Source organism: Staurois parvus, unplaced genomic scaffold (assembly GCF_062004578.1).
Source record: "Staurois parvus isolate SC_StPar_1 unplaced genomic scaffold, SC_StPar_1.0 ptg000276l, whole genome shotgun sequence".
In the NCBI taxonomy this organism is placed as follows: domain Eukaryota; kingdom Metazoa; phylum Chordata; class Amphibia; order Anura; family Ranidae; genus Staurois; species Staurois parvus.
In genome coordinates, this window is record NW_028318072.1 from 3,492,501 (window position 1) to 3,508,737 (window position 16,237).

Sequence of the window (16,237 nt, forward strand, 5' to 3'; positions counted from 1 at the left end):
GAATGCACGCCGTCGCTGTATTTCCAGCTTACCATTACATGCCTCTCTTAATGATATTATTGTGAGTGTAACCTGATTTTGGGCAGCATAGTGGCTTAGTGGCTAGCACTTCTGCCTTGCAGTAATTGGGTCATGGGTTAAATTCCCAACCATGGCGCCTCCTGCATGGAGTTTGCATGTTCTTCCTGTGCTTGCGTGGGTTTCCTCTGGGTACTCCAGTTTCCTCCCACACTCCAAGGACATGCTGGTAGGTTAATTGTCTCCTGTCTAAATTGTCCTAGTTTCATCCCTGGATCTCCAGCATGGTAGCGGTTGGGGAAAGACCTGAAGACCTGGCAACCTACCCTGTAAAATAATTGCTAAGAGAATTCATGGAAAAAGTCGCTTACGAGTGACGGTCCATGCAATCGCCAAGGGTCGGATACGACTGAATGGATAGATAGAACCTGATTTTATTAAATTTTAATAAAATAACATAATTACGCTATGTATATACAGTATTTCTGTGATCATCTTTACTCCAATCCACAGCAGAAATCACAGTTGATCATATGTAAACGATGGAGAGAAGAACCCATTTTTACAAGTTCACACATTGACTCTTAATATTTAAGGGTTAACACCAGTTGGTGAGTAGGGGAACAAAGGAGGGGAGCACAGCACAATCCTGGCACAAACAAATTGCAATTGCACCATTGCATTTTGTTTTATGGACTACACTTGTTTCACTTTATTGGACTATTAAGCACATGAACTGAAATGTATAAATAATGTGATGTATGTGAAAGAGCAGCACTGTTAAATTATAGTAGTGTGGTATTGGAAAGTTTTGTCCTTTTAAACAGCAAGCAGCTGTACATATTCTGTTTTTTCACATATATATTTATATTATATTGTATGAATTCATTTATTGCTGGTTGGATTTCACATTTTGCTTGATTTACTATTGATATTTGGTATTGCACATAGTGCAGGGATATTGAGTATAATATCTCGCTCTTGTCACTCCTGCTGTCATCTGTATCTTCGCTACGACTCAGTACTGACCTTTGGCTTGTTCCTTGATTACGCTTATGCTTGATCCCAACCTGCGACCACTTGTTACCGACCGAACTACGCATCTGCTTGATCACAACCTACTATATCTGCTATTGGACCCCCCCACTTGCTCACCTCCTGGTGGGGCAATCTCGAGGACCGTGACCTGGTACTAACTTGCAGCAAAACCCATATCCACCATTATGAGCTTTGGCGAATACCAGTTAGTTCTTAGACCCCACACCTCTGGTGAGCCAGTGTCATCCACCAGGGTGACATGCTTACACAGTATACCTATATTGCTGGTTGGTGGGAGCCTCTCTACTGCTGTAGCTACTGGCTTCTGAGCCTGACTCCAGAGAGTGACAAAATAATCTGGCCCAAAACATGCAGGCTGTTGCAACTGCTATGGCTCAGCAGCAAATTATTGAATCACAAGCGTTTAGTATTAACTACCAGAAAAAGTATTTTGAATTATAAATTGAAGTGAAAAGGCTACAATAGGACGTCCTTGATCAGTATAGACATTTGCAGGACTTGCTACCTGAGATACTGCTACAGTAATTTCTAACACACGTAAGCCCCTACCACTCAGGTTCAGCGGAGACCGTTGCCAATACAGAAGTTTCCTTAATCAATTCCTTATATACTTTCAGATGCAACCTGCAGCATTTACTTCTGACAGGAAAAAGGTACTATTTAATATCGACCTCCTGACTAAAGAAGCCTTAGCCAGGGCCTCCCCTTATTTGTAGCAAGACAATGCCATCCTGGAGAATTTCAATTCTTTTGTAACTACTATGAATCAGATTTTCAATGATCTTAACTGCTGTGTTACTGCCGAACCAAAGTTACACAATTTATGGCAGGGTAGATGCTCTGTTGTGGAGTATACAACTGAATTCCGATGTTGGATTTCAGATACCACTTGGAATCTAGGCAAGCATGTTGGACCCTATTCTTCTACAGGTTCAATTTCGTTATTTTGTATTGACCTAGGTCAAGGAACAGTTAAGCTGATGCCCTATAGCAGATGTTGTCTGGGCCTGTCCAGGAAGACTACTCTGAATGTATGATCCTTCCTCAAAATAACTTTCTAGGGGCCACGAGTCCTAAGAAATCTTTTAATCTTCTCATAGAGGGGTATGAGAATGATCCACTTCACAATCATCCTCCTAAGGACATTAACCTCAAGTACAAAAACCCTATTTTTCATGTATCACTACTGAAACCATTTCATGAAAATTGTTTTTCTGGAAGAATCCTTCCACCAGTTGATGTACAGAGTGAAGATGAATTTGTGGAGAAAACGCTTGACTCCAGAATCTTTAGGAACAAATTACATTAGTTAAGTGGGAAGGATGTGGGCCAGAAATAAATTCTTGGGAGCCTGAGGAGAACATTCATATCCCTAGATCAACAAGAGCATTCCACCAGAGATTTCCTGACAAACCTGGCCATTGGACGTCCTGGGAGGAGGGGAGTACTGACAGGGCCCAGATCTGAACCTAGGATTCTACTGTGTCTGGCAGTAAATCTTGCTGAGCCAACTGAGCCCAATTTGGACATTTACAGTTGTGTTCAAAATAATAGCAGTCAGACATCACTAACCTGATCAATCACTGTTTTTGGTAGAAATTATATTTCTACATGGCAAATACGTTACTAGCAGGTGTAGTAGAGTAATAGAAATCCAACAGACCCAACAGTCATGACATGCATGCTGCTGATTCTGTGTAATTGAATCACTAATTGAAAGGGGCATGTTCAAAATAATAGCAGTGTGGAGTTCTATTAGTGAGGTCATTCATTCTTTGAAAAATTATTGCTCTTATTTAAGGAAGGAAGGCAGCAAATGTTATACATGCTGGTTATAGTGCATTTCTCTCTGAAATTCTGAGGAAAATGGGTCATTCCAGACATTGCTCAGAAGAACAGCGTACCTTGATTAAAAAGTTGATTGGAGAGAGGAAAACATAAAGAAGTGCAGAAAATGATAGGCTGCTCAGCTAAAATGATCGCAAATGCTTTAAAATGGCAACCAAAACCTGAAAGACATAGAAGAAAGCGAAAAACTACCATTCGAATGGATAGAAGAATAGCCAAAATGGCAAGGACTCAGCCAACAATCAGCTCCAGGAAGATCAAAGGTCTAAAGTTACCTGTGAGTACTGTTACAATTAGAAGACGCCTATGTGAAGCCAAGCTATCTGCAAGAAGCCCCCGCAAAGTCCCACTGTTGAAAAAAAGACATGCTGAAGAGGTTACAATTTGCCAAAGAGCACATTGACTGGCCTAAAGAGAAATGGCGCAACATTTTGTGGACTGATGAAAGTTAGATTGTTGTTTTTGGGTCTAGTGGCCGGAGACAGTTTGTCAGACGACCCCCAAACACTGAATTCAAGCCACAGTACACTATGAAGACAGTGAAGCATGGTTGCGCAAGCATCATGATATGGGGATGTTTCTCATACTACGGTGTTGGGCCTATTTATCGCATACCAGGGATCATGGATCAGTTTGAATACATCAGAATACTTGAAGAGGTCATGCTGCCTTATGCTGAAGAGGAAATGCCCTTGAAATGGGTATTCCAACAAGACAACGACCCCAAACACACCAGTAAACGTGCAACATCTTGGTTCCAGACCAACAAGATTGACATTATGGAGTGGCTAGCCCAATCCCCGGGTCCTAATCCAATAGAAAACTTGTGGGGTGACATAAAAAATGCAGTTTCTGAGGCAAAACCAAGAAATAGAGAAGAACTGTGAAATGTAGTCCAATCGTCCTGGGCTGGAATACCTGTTCAGTGGGGAAAATAAATATTTGATCCCCTGCAGATCTTGTAAGTTTGCCCACTTACAAAGAAATGAAGGGTCTATAATTTTTATCAAAGGGGTATTTTAAATAAAAGAGACCAAATATCAACCAAAAATCCAGAAAAAACACACAATACAGATGTTGTAAATTGAGTTGCAGTTCAGTGAGTAAAATAACTATTTGATCCCCAAGCAAAGCATGACTTAGTACTTGGTGGAGAAACCCTTGTAGGCATGCACAGAGGTAAGACATTTCTTGTAGTTGGTTACCAGGTTTGCACACATCTTAGGAGGGATTTTGGTCCACTCTTCTTTACAGATCTTCTTTAAATCCTTCAGGTTTCTTGACTGTTGCTTGGCAACTCGAAATTTAAGCTCCCTCCATAAATTCTCTGCAGAATTAAGGTGTGGAGATTGGCTAGGCCCCTCCATGACCTTAATGTTCTTCTTGAGCCACTCCTTTGTTGCCTTGGCAGTATATTTTGGGTTATTGTCATACTGGAAGACCATCCACAACTCCTCTTCAGTTTTCTGGCTGAGGAAAGAAGGTTCTCATTCAAGATTTTACAATACATGGCCCCTCGATGCGGCAAAGTCCACCTGTACCTTTGGCAGAGAAACCGCCCCAAAGCATAATGTTTCCAAGTCCGTGCTTGACTGTAGGGATGATGTTCTTAGGGTCATAGGGGTCATTTCACTAAAGGTTACCACATGCGATATGAAGGTCTCATAACTCATTTTTTGGAAATATCGCATGAGATAACAGTCAGTTCATCAAATTAAAATATTGAATGTGAGGTAAATACCGCACATTTGTTAAAATAGTGAGATAAATACCACGAAAAAATAATTTAAGTCAATTTACTAAAAAACACACACCTTTGTTATTTACCACCTGGTATTTGCTGGCTGTATTTTAGAAATGTAAAAAATAAAAATTAGAGGAAGTCTGTACTGGCCAGAAAGTGAAAAGTATCAGTGTGAAAATGTTCTCCCAGCTCAGGAATGAAAATAATTTGTAACATTTCATTATAGGGAGATCATTTTGTGAATGATCTAGAATGTTTTCATAGTTTCACAATATTGCTGTGTGCCTTTTGGTGCAGTGCTAGTCTGCAAAAAAAATAATTGTGAAAAAATAACGCAAAATGTAAGTGCTAAATATTGCAAAACATAAATATTTAACGCATTTGTTAAATAACGCATTTTTTTTTAGGGAATTGACTACTTTTAAGATAAATACTGCTGTTTTTTTAACTCAAAAATTCATGCGGTATTTGTCTCTTAGTGAATTGACCCCATAGCATTTTTCTTCCTCCAGACACGGAGAGTCAAGTTAATGCCAAAGAGCTCAATTTTGGTCTCATCTGACCGGAGCACTTTCTTCCAGTCCTTCTCTGAATCACTTAGATATTCATTGGCAAACTTCAGATGAGCCTGTATCAAAAGATGGTCCCCCCCAGCCCGAAGATGTGCTTGAGCACGATACGTGTCAGGAGGAGCCACATCACTCCGTGACGTCACGCTGCCGGAGCAACGTGGAGCTCCGGCTGCCATCTTTTGATACAGGACGGTTAGTCCCTATGTGATCACTGATTTTATCCTTTACCCTATGATGCATCTATATTCATTTATTTAATAAAATTTCTACATCACCTACTACACTATGGGCATATCCTTGTTCCTACCCCCTGAGGGAGCTCTTTGAATTCACAGAAAAATCCCCTGTGGACCTCATACATCCATAAGTGGAAACCTGTCAACCTGTCTACCTAGAGAGCTATACCAGGTTAACCCCTTATAGGGGAACCCCAGTGGACGTGGATCACCTGTTAAGCCCTAAAGGATCCTGTCTGACGATCCATCATCCCTTAGAGGGAAGATCTTCTAGTTCCTGTTCTCCCTGTATGATGACATCTGGATTATTATTATAAGGCGCATTTATTGTGCGCGTCCGGTGAGTGCGCATTATTTACATCACCATTGGCACAGATACCGGGTCCATTTTATCAGAGCACAAGAGTCACCTTTGAACTGTTTTATTTATTTCCATTTTTATTTCATTCACTTTTCTGGATTTTTATGAATTATTCCAGATGTTTATATTGATATTGATTTATTGTTATATTGATTTATTGACATTTGATAAGTGTTTAGCACTGCACCTCTCTGCATACATGTCAAAAAGCACCCAGAAATGGTTTCAGACAAAGTGCCGGAGAACTGAACTGGCCAGCAATGAGTCCAGATCTCAATCCCATAGAACACCTGTGGAGAGATCTCAAAACAGCAGTTGGGAAAAGGAAACCTTCCAATTTGGGAGACCTGGAGCAGTTGGTGAAAGAAGAGTCGTCCAAAATTCCAGTAGAGGGGTATAAGAAACTCATTGATGGTTACAGGAAGCGACTGATTTCAGCTATTTTATTCCAAGGGGTGTGCTACCAAATATTAAATTGAGGATGCCAAGAATTTTTCATTTTTGTCAAGTCCAGATTTGGCTTTTTGTTTCTCCACTTTGTCTCATACCAATACAAACAAAAGGAATAAACATGAGAATGCCTAAACATTTGTAATTTCAACTATTTTCAGGGCAGGGGTGTATATAATATAAATATATAAATAATAAACACACCGGGTAAAATAAGTATTGTACATGTCACCAATATATTTCTAAAGGTGTTATTGACATGAAATTTTCACCACATATTGGTAACCAACCAACCTATTGTAATCCATACATACAAAGAAACTAAAATACATTCAAAAGTTAAGTTATGTGTAATAAACTGCAGTGACACAGGGAAAATAGTATTGAACACATGAAGAAAGGGAGGTGCAAAAAGGCATGGAAAGCCAAGACAGCAGCTGAAATCTATCAGTAATTAGAAAGCAATCCTGTCCCTTGTCAGTGCAAATTAATATCCGCTGGTTCAGTCTCAACTGATGGCCTATAAAAATGTCTCATTACCAAAGTGTCACACAAGAAACATCTCATGATTGGTAAAAGCAAAGAGCTCTCCCAAAACCTTTGCCACTTTATTGTTGCAATACATACTGACATTATTGGTTACAGAAGGATTTCTAAACTTCTGAATGTTCCAGTGACCACTGTTGGGGCCATAATCCAAAAGTGGAAAGAACATCATTTCACCATAAACCGGCCACGAACAGGTGCTCCTTGCAAGATTTCTGACAGAGGAGTGAAAAGAATTCTCAGAAGAGTTGTTCAAGAGCCAAGGATTAGTGGAGAGCTTCAGAAAGACCTGGAATTAGCAGGTACAATTATTTCAAAGAAAACAAAAAGTAATGCACTCAACCACCATGGCCTGTGTGCACGTTTATCACGCAAGACTCCATTGCTGAAGAAAAAACAGGTTAAAGCTTGTTTAAAGTTTATTAATAGCACCTTTAGAAATATTTTTAGTGAGAAAAATGGTGATGTGTTCAATACTTAAAATAGGGTTGGCCCCCAAATCACTAAAGTTGTGCTTTCAAGATTGTAGAATGTAGAACCTCAACTCTAGCCCAAATTATTTGTTATAGTGAATAAAACTCAATAAACATTGGGTTTTTATTTTGTGCCTGTACGTCACTTCCTGCACACTGTGTCTCTGGGACAGAAACTGGGAGTACCATAGGGTACCGCACACAACAATAAATATATTGCCAGAAGCTCTAACCTATCACTGTTCTCCAAAAAAATTTATTTTTATTTAGAGATTTCACATAGTTTCCTGTCTGATTGAAAGTCAGAGGAACTCCCCCAAAACGGTGCAAAGCAGCAATGAAAACTAGACAGAGGCTCTAACCTATCCCCATTCTCTCCAAATTCAAAGTAAAACGTTTGACTGGAGTTAGGTTTGAATATGTCTGTGTATGTAGGCATCAGAAACATCAGAAAAAGTACCGTGGAGGGGATAAACACACATTAGATTTATCCCCCTCCTGTCTTTGACTATTTTTTTCTTCCAGATGCAGTGTCTTGCTCTTCAGTCATGGCTTCTCACATGATTTCAGCCCTTCTCCTACACAAACACAGAACTGTGAGTATATTGTATATCCCTGGAGTGAACTGAGAACCTTAGAAGGGATTTGTACTAGGGGATGTGACTGTTGTAGCACTTTTATTGGTGACTGTGTCCCTTGAGGCACATAATTCATGTTATTTGTGAGTTATGGTTTTGGAGAAACTGTTTCTGCACAATCTTTTCCATTCCTTTACCAGTAATACGAACTTAAAATAAAGCTATGTCTGTGTTTTATAAAATACGATATTACTGACGTCTAAATATATCTAAATCCTAATTGTATCCTATGTATGTTTACTTTGCAAGTAGAACTTATTTAGGGCCCTAAATACAGATCATCAAAGACAACATTTGCTGGCTGTTGTTTAGCTCAAGCCAGTTAGTATGATAAAAAAAAGTTATAAACATATCTTCTGTTAGGATCTTGCTACTCATGTTCCTGAGAAATTTAGTATCTTAGTTTTGCACTTTGGCATCATAATGACCTTGCATGACCATATAAGGTTTAAAAAACATTTTCTGACACCAGCAGTTAAAGCAGAGCTCCGGTCAGAACATTTATTTTCCCATGCAGTGGGGCTTTGCTTGTTTTGTCCAGGGGTTTAGGGAAAAGCTAGATTTACCCCGTTCACTGATCCTCCGGAAAACTGCACCCCCATTCGTCTGGAGCTGGTCTATAGGAGTGATGATGAGTTATTCACAGGAATCTGTGAAGGAATGACGTGCCTGTGTGGGCAGAGCCTCGTACAGCCACGTTGTTTTTGAAAAGTGACAGCAGGTGTCCAGAGAGGAACCTACGCCTGATTGATGTCACAAGCCGGTGGGGAGCCGGGGTGGGTGGGCGGTGGTGCTAGGAGGCAGGAGCTGGGAACAGTGATTGGAAAGGTGAACTGATCCTTTAACTCCCTCCTGCAACTCCACTGAAGGAGACCTGCTCCTTCAATGGACTTGCAGCTGTAAAGCATAGCTGGAAATCTCTAGGTATTCATTCTTTGTTATGGACATTTATTGGTAAAGCTTGACACCATCATGTGGCTTTGTAGTGGACATTGTGTGTGGAAAGAATTGTGAATCCTATTGAATGTTAGGGGAGTCAGTAATAGGATTTTTTTGCTCACTCAAAAATCCCTTTTTTTTTCATTTGGGGTTGTATTGCTCCCTACATGGACATAGAAGACCAGGGTAGACCCCTGTGCAAAGATCCTAATCAAGGACTTAGAAGTCAGCGGTTTCTGAAACAGAGTAAAAAGGGTAGAAATCTGACCCTTGCTAAACCTAGGAGCCTGCATTCACTATATCTGGTGTCCCACAGTACACAGAACATGACAATGCAGTTATTTTAGTAATTATAAGCTTCTAAATACCTTTTCTTATCAGCAGTTAGAGGAGTCTTGTGCCCAGCTGAGCACTGCTTACAGCTTGCAGGAGGAGTTTTCATTCTCCCCTGATTGTCCTAAGAGGCTGCAGAACCCCTGACCCTCTGGACAGTGCCAATTGGCCCTATGCTGATCACATACACTCTCCAAAGAAAAAAAAAAACTCTAGCAATATACACCAAACTGAGGATGTGAAGCTTGTCCCCAAGGCTCTGTTCCATCAGCAGATGGATGGGGGACAGTAGAAAAAGGGGAGGATCAGAGAAGCGACCGATTCAAACATCCTTTTTACACAATGTGGTGGATTAACCCTTTAGGTTCCACAGTGCGTATAACAAACATGCTCTACTGCATATACAGACTGATTTTTCTGTTGTGGGTTTAGTAACACTTTAATATTTCTGAAAGATAAATGCTTGTCCAGACCCAACTGCATGAAGGAGAGGATACGTTCCACAGAAAAATTCATGTGGTGGAATCCTTGAGCCTCACACGAAATGAAGTACAGTTGTGTTCAAAATAATAGCAGTCAGACATCACTAACCTGATCAGTCACTGTTTTTGGTAGAAATGATATTTCTACGTGGCAAATAATTTACTAGCAGGTGTAGTAGAGTAATAGAAATCCAACAGACCCAACAGTCATGACATGCATGCTGTTGATTCTGTGTAATTGAATCACTAATTGAAAGGGGCATGTTCAAAATAATAGCAGTGTGGAATTCTATTAGTGAGGTCATTCATTCTTTGAAAAATAGGTGGCAATTTTTGCCCTTATTTAAGGAAGGAAGACAGCAAATGATATACATGCTGGTTGCAGTGCATTTCTCTCTGAAATCCTGAGGAAAATGGGTCTGTCCAGACATTGTTCAGAAGAACAGCGTACCTTGATTAAAAAGTTGATTGGAGAGGGGAAAACATAAAAAAAAGTGCAGAAAATGATAGGCTGCTCAGCTAAAATGATCGCAAATGCTTTAAAATGGCAACCAAAACCTGAAAGACGTGGAAGAAAGCGAAAAACTACCATTCGAAGGGATAGAATAGCCAAAATGACAAGGACTCAGCCAACAATCAGCTCCAGGAAGATCAAAGAAGGTGTAAAGTTACCTGTGAGTACTGTTACAATTAGAAGACACCTATGTGAAGCCAAGCTATCTGCAAGAAGCCCCCGCAAAGTCCAACTGTTGAAAAAAAGACGTGCTGAAGAGGTTACAATTTACCAAAGACCACATTGACTGGCCTAAAGAGAAACGGCGCAACATTTTGTGGACTGATGAAAGTAAGATTGTTCTTTTTGGGTCTAGTGGCCGAAGATAGTTTGTCAGACACCCCCAAACACTGAATTCAAGCCACAGTACACTGTGAAGACAGTGAAGCATGGTTGCGCAAGCATCATGATATGGGGATGTTTCTCATACTACGGTGTTGGGCCTATTTATCGCATACCAGGGATCATGGATCAGTTTGAATACATTAGAATACTTGAAGAGGTCATGCTGCCTTATTCTGAAGAGGAAATGCCCTTGAAATGGGTATTCCAACAAGACAACAACCCCAAACACACCAGTAAACGTGCAACATCTTGGTTCCAGACCAACAAGATTGACGTTATGGAGTGGCCAGCCCAATCCCCGGATCTTAATCCAATAGAAAACTTGTGGGGTGACATCAAAAATGCAGTTTCTGAGGCAAATCCAAGAAATAGAGAAGAACTGTGGAATGTAGTCCAATCATCCTGAGCTGGAATACCTGTTCACAGGTGCCAGACGTTGGTTGACTCCATGCAACACAGATGTACAGCAGTTCTCAGAAACAGTGTTTATACAACTAAATATTAATTAAGTGATTCAAAGGAAAGCAAAATCTTCAAACATGTTTCAGTTTATATAGTGAATGTTTGCGTTTGTAAAGAATAATACAAACACTGCTATTTTTTTGAACAGTCTAATATTCACTTTTCTTCAATTTTTTTAGAGGAACAACACAAATTTGATATATTTTTCTTCATGCTTTGATTTGGAATAGAATGTGTAGTGTTCCCAATGCATTTGTGTGTATGGAAATAAAAGCTATTAGAAGGATTTTGAGCTTTATCCACTTTTTTCAACACACTGCTATTATTTTGAACACAACTGTGTGTTGAAGATAGACCTTGCAGGAAGTAGATATAGCTTTGAATATCAAATCAAATACAGACTCAGAACTTGGGCTTCAACAGCAATGCCATTAAAGCCAGCCATAGAGAAGCAGATTGGCTATTTGTTCCATGGGACAGAAGATCCTGACAATCTGGCAGTGCCCATATAAATTGTCATGGTTGCGGTTGACGATTTATTAGGATACAGAATCTACCTGAATGGCTGCAATGTTTTGGACATTTAAAGTTGTGTTGTTTGACAGATCCCTCATTGAATGTTCCATCAACAGGAGGTTGTTTTATTATCCCGCAATGGGGATGCACAATAATCTAACAGTACCAGCACGGTTGGTGAATACCTGAGGTGCAGGAGCACAAACTGGTAGCGTAGGGACCTTTTCAACAAAGTGTAGAAATCACTGATGTGCTGAAAAGGTTGGCACATGAAGGTGCAAAGCATCTTTGGTGTACACAGAGGCCAGAAAGTCTCCTTGATAAATAGAGAAGATGACCAATCTGGTGGGTTCCATCCAGAGTTTGAGGATAGTGAACATGCAAGAGTAAAACCCCTGGAACCAATCTGCCACGGGCTACAGCAATAACAGAGGACCAGGCAGGGTTTATTGAAGATCCATAAATCTTCCACGTTGTCCAAGCATCAGCAAAGGTCAACAAACATCAACCTACTTTGGAAAGTACAGGAACATCACCATGCAGAGAAAGGGTTGTCTGAGGACTTGGCAGATTTGGAATGCCAGATTTTGTAGCTGGATAAGAAGCCAAGCTTTTGAAGAGTTTTGACTTTTAGATTGAGTGAATAAATGAATTGATGTGTTTAACAGATGCAGAGGGAGGGAGATTTTGCATTTTTTTTCTCCTTGGGTTTCCTCTACTGAGAAAGATGGCAGTCTCATGATCGGAAAGGTCCCGATCGCAAGGAGAGATCGGGACCTTTCCGTGGGACACCGACATGTGCTGGGAGCGCGCAGTGTGCGCTCGCAGCACGTTTGTTTACAAATGATATGCAACTATGCAGCCGATCGGCGTTGAAGCCCAGCCATCGAGAGGCCGCATATTTGCGTACTGTCGGTGTGAAGAGGTTACGATCGGCTGGACCAGGAAATCAAGCTTGTGACCTAGATATCTGAGGTTTATAGGAGAAGTTCACCTTTTTAAAGAAAAAAAAAAATACATGCATAATTTTTGTAGGTAAAAAAAAAGTGCATTTTTTTTCTTAGGGACCTGTAGAGCATTACACCCATGATCATGAATAATCCCACTTTTTTCACCTAGATAAGGGTGATCTTTGCGATGGCTACCCTCAGCCCCCTGGCAAATCCACATTCAAACAGAATGTGTTTGCCTTAAAAATATAGTTCCCCTGCAAGCTATACGTAATATAACACATTCCCAAATCTTTATATGCGCATGCATGAGGTCTGGAGCATGCCATGGCTGGTTGAAAGAAACATGACGCCTCTCTTTTGTTGATGGAGAATTTGGCATGAAAAAGAAGAAGCACCAGGAGAACTTCTGAAGCAAAGTGTACAGCACTGGATTCCATGGCTTTGTAACTATGATTTTTTATTTTTTTTTTTATATTTATTTATCATATATAGGGACCTGCTAGTATACTTTGACTGCGAACTGCAAGGTCTTATTTAAAGGATAAGTTCACCTTTCATAACATGTTACACCCATATTCAGGGTGCAACATGTAATATGTTATGAAAGTACTGGCTCCCGCTCTCCGCCAATCTTCTCCAACCCCACTAGCTGTCAATGGAAAAAAAAAAAAAAAACGTGGCCGTGCGGGGCTCTGCCCACCCGGCTGTGTTACTCCTCTGTGAATGGGAAATTGTCAAGTCCCCTACAGCCTTAGTGGCTGTCGACTTGTATTTCTCAATGAACTACCACAGCACTGTGGAGCACCATGGTAGTTCATTGAATCCTCGTGTCAGTATATATGCTTCCTCATACATCCTGTACAGGCAAGCAGATGTACTGACAGATCTGTGGGAGATCGCTAATGCAATGCTATACCGGCTCCTGCAGCAAAAAATAATAAATACAAATTTTTTTACCTGCTAAAATGTGTATCTATTTTTTTTTATCAAAAGCTGAATTTACCCTTTAAGGACCAATAGGAAAGCTTGTATGGCAGAATTAGGTGGTTGAGAATATGTGTTATCGCAAAAGTCAAGCTTTGTTTATAATGTGTAATGTGAATCTTATTATCATTTTGACATGTCGTTTTTCAGTGTAGCCAATCTACAAATACATTGTTTTATCATATACTCTATTTAATATGTCTGTATTTGTAACAACTTTACTGTGTTTTTCCTGAAATCTCTCTTCTGTATTTAATCCTGCTGTGTTCTTTTAGGGGGTCTCTCTGTCTAGACTGCTTTCTGAATTTTCTTCAATGACCGAAGATATCCTACTCCATGGATTTGACTTGGGATTTTCTGGCCAGCGCTGGGACCTGCTTCGCCACAGTCTCTACTTGTTACGGAGCTGCGTGACCCTCTTATCAGTCCCATCCAATGATGTATTTGTATTCTGTCGAACATCACATGATTGCATCAGGGAACTGGCACAAAGGAGTGCCACTTTGCTCCCTGTCTTTCTTTATGAGGCTGTAGGAGGTTAAGTAGCTCAAATTCTGGTTCAACAATTTAAAATACTTTGTGAAAATTTAGCAAACTGTGAAAATAGATAAAATATTTGTATTAAAAAAATAATAGAAAATAGGTAACTATAAATGATTGAATTAATAATACCATATCTGTTGGTTCATGTTGTGATTGTATGCCTATTACAACCATTTTCAATTGGTTTTTGCTAAATGTTTGTGAACACCTGACCATCACACCTAGATTATATATCCAAAAGTATGTAGACACCCCTCCAAGCTGAGGTCAGGAGTTTCCAGTGAAGGGTGCTGTTGCTGCTGTAGTATACAAACACATTAAAGGCTAGGTTCACCTTTAAAAAAAATTATAATTGCATATGTTTTTGCATGGAAAAAATGTGCTTTTATTACTACAGGAGCCTGAAAGCATCATACTGGCAATCAGTGGATTGCGAGTGCAGTGTCAGGCTTCTGTAAGCTCTTTCTCCAGCTCTCTGTCCAGTACCTATGTAAGGCTGTCAGTTGGAGAGCTGGAGGAAGATTAAATGAAGTACGGATGCGCACGCGCTGATTACTGCATTCATAGTCCATAGGGAACTACAAGACTGTGTGCTGTGGTCACACACAACACTTCTAGTTCATTCAGAGATCCCTGTAGATGAATTATGCTACTCTATGAACAAAGACCAGTCCAACTATGACTTTGCCACCGTGCACAAAGCCAGTTCCAAAAAGACAAGGATTTTAGAGTTTGGTGTGGAGGCACTCCAGTGGCCTGCACAAATCCCCAAGGTTGAGGACCTTACTTTTTTGTTGTTTTAGCAGACACATCCTGTAACTTTATGGAGAGCCAGAAGAGTGGAGGCTTTAACAGCAGCAAAGGGGGTAGGGTCTATTCCATACTAATACCCATCATTTTGGAAATGAATGTCCATCAACCTGATACGTTCGGTATGGAGGGGGGCAGACTGAACTGATAATAGCAATGGTAAACCATACATTGGACAGGAACAGTCCAGGCAGGTTTGTCCTGCATTTTATTCCGCAAAGAAACAAGCAAACACAGGTTTGATACAGGAGGACTTTATACAGCAAGTCCATAACCTAAAACAAATCATCTGCTTGTCCATGCCACTGACTAAACTTCATTTCATGACTAACAGGGTGCACCACAGTAGATTCCCCAAAACAAATAGACAGCTTTCATCCATCAGCCGATTCACACAGCAGAGAGTGTGAAAGTGAGAGAGCCCTCAGCATAAGCCAGTTTACGTAGAAAAAAAGGCCTGTGATCGGCTGAGACTCCAGGACCATGACCAAAACTTATTAAACTCTGAGCAAGCAACAACACAAATCATGGAGCCCTTAGGTGACAAATATACACATCCACAATCCTGCTAGCCAGTGCCTCACAATGTGTGGTAGTTGGGTGTCCACAAACGTTTTCCTGTATAGTGTATGCCTGACATATTTGGTAATATTTGTAATATATTGATAAAGAATGGGTATTGATCATGTTATTTACTCCAAGTACAAATAATGTTTAATTCAAAATACATCCATGTTGCGTCTACTACAGTGTAATTTTTCAAGTACCTTTTTCCTTCTACCTGCAGCCTGCACTTTGCATGCCTTAATGGCACAACTACCCACTCTTTGCTTGGTGGAAATTTTCTTCACCCAGGAAGAACTGATTGAAATGATGATGGCTCTCTGTTCCCTGCTTTCTAAAAATATCCTCCTCCAGCCAGTATGTATATTTAAATTCCATCTCAAGCCACAAAGTTCTTGTGTTTTTTTTTTTTTTTTTTGGTTTGGACAAAACAAGCAAGCGTTGGAATGTTTGTGTTATCTGTGTCCACATTTGGGATGGCCAAGATGTCTGACAGGTGGCAGACTGGATAGGAATCCACCCCCTTCGCCAATTGGGACACAGATGGTATTTAAAACCTGACATGGTTTGAAGTAGAAAAAAACAAAAGACCGATCCAAGCAGATTCGTCAGTGAAATAGGTTTATTGATCACAGTTGCAGCTGGGAACAAGTATTCAGGCAGGTTCAGAGTATAGAGGCTTGCAACCCTTTTTATAACAAATCAAACCATAACACTATAAAGGCTATAGACTGGTTGCCAAGGCTACATCAATATCACGAACTATAAATGTGATATTTACTATACGTTTAGACATACAATATTTTCA

General features: G+C 40.2%; 1 protein-coding gene across 1 annotated transcript in view; it reads left to right on the forward strand.

The window, feature by feature from the left end:
* Nucleotides 1–16,237, forward strand: part of GPAT2 (glycerol-3-phosphate acyltransferase 2, mitochondrial) — a 102,520-nt gene that overhangs the window by 58,025 nt on the left and 28,258 nt on the right. Inside the window, exons 12-14 of the mRNA XM_089681724.1 lie at nucleotides 7,833–7,903; nucleotides 13,788–14,049; nucleotides 15,653–15,786. Of these exons, the coding sequence (XP_089537850.1) occupies nucleotides 7,833–7,903; nucleotides 13,788–14,049; nucleotides 15,653–15,786 (467 nt within the window). The remainder of the gene's footprint in view (nucleotides 1–7,832; nucleotides 7,904–13,787; nucleotides 14,050–15,652; nucleotides 15,787–16,237) is intronic.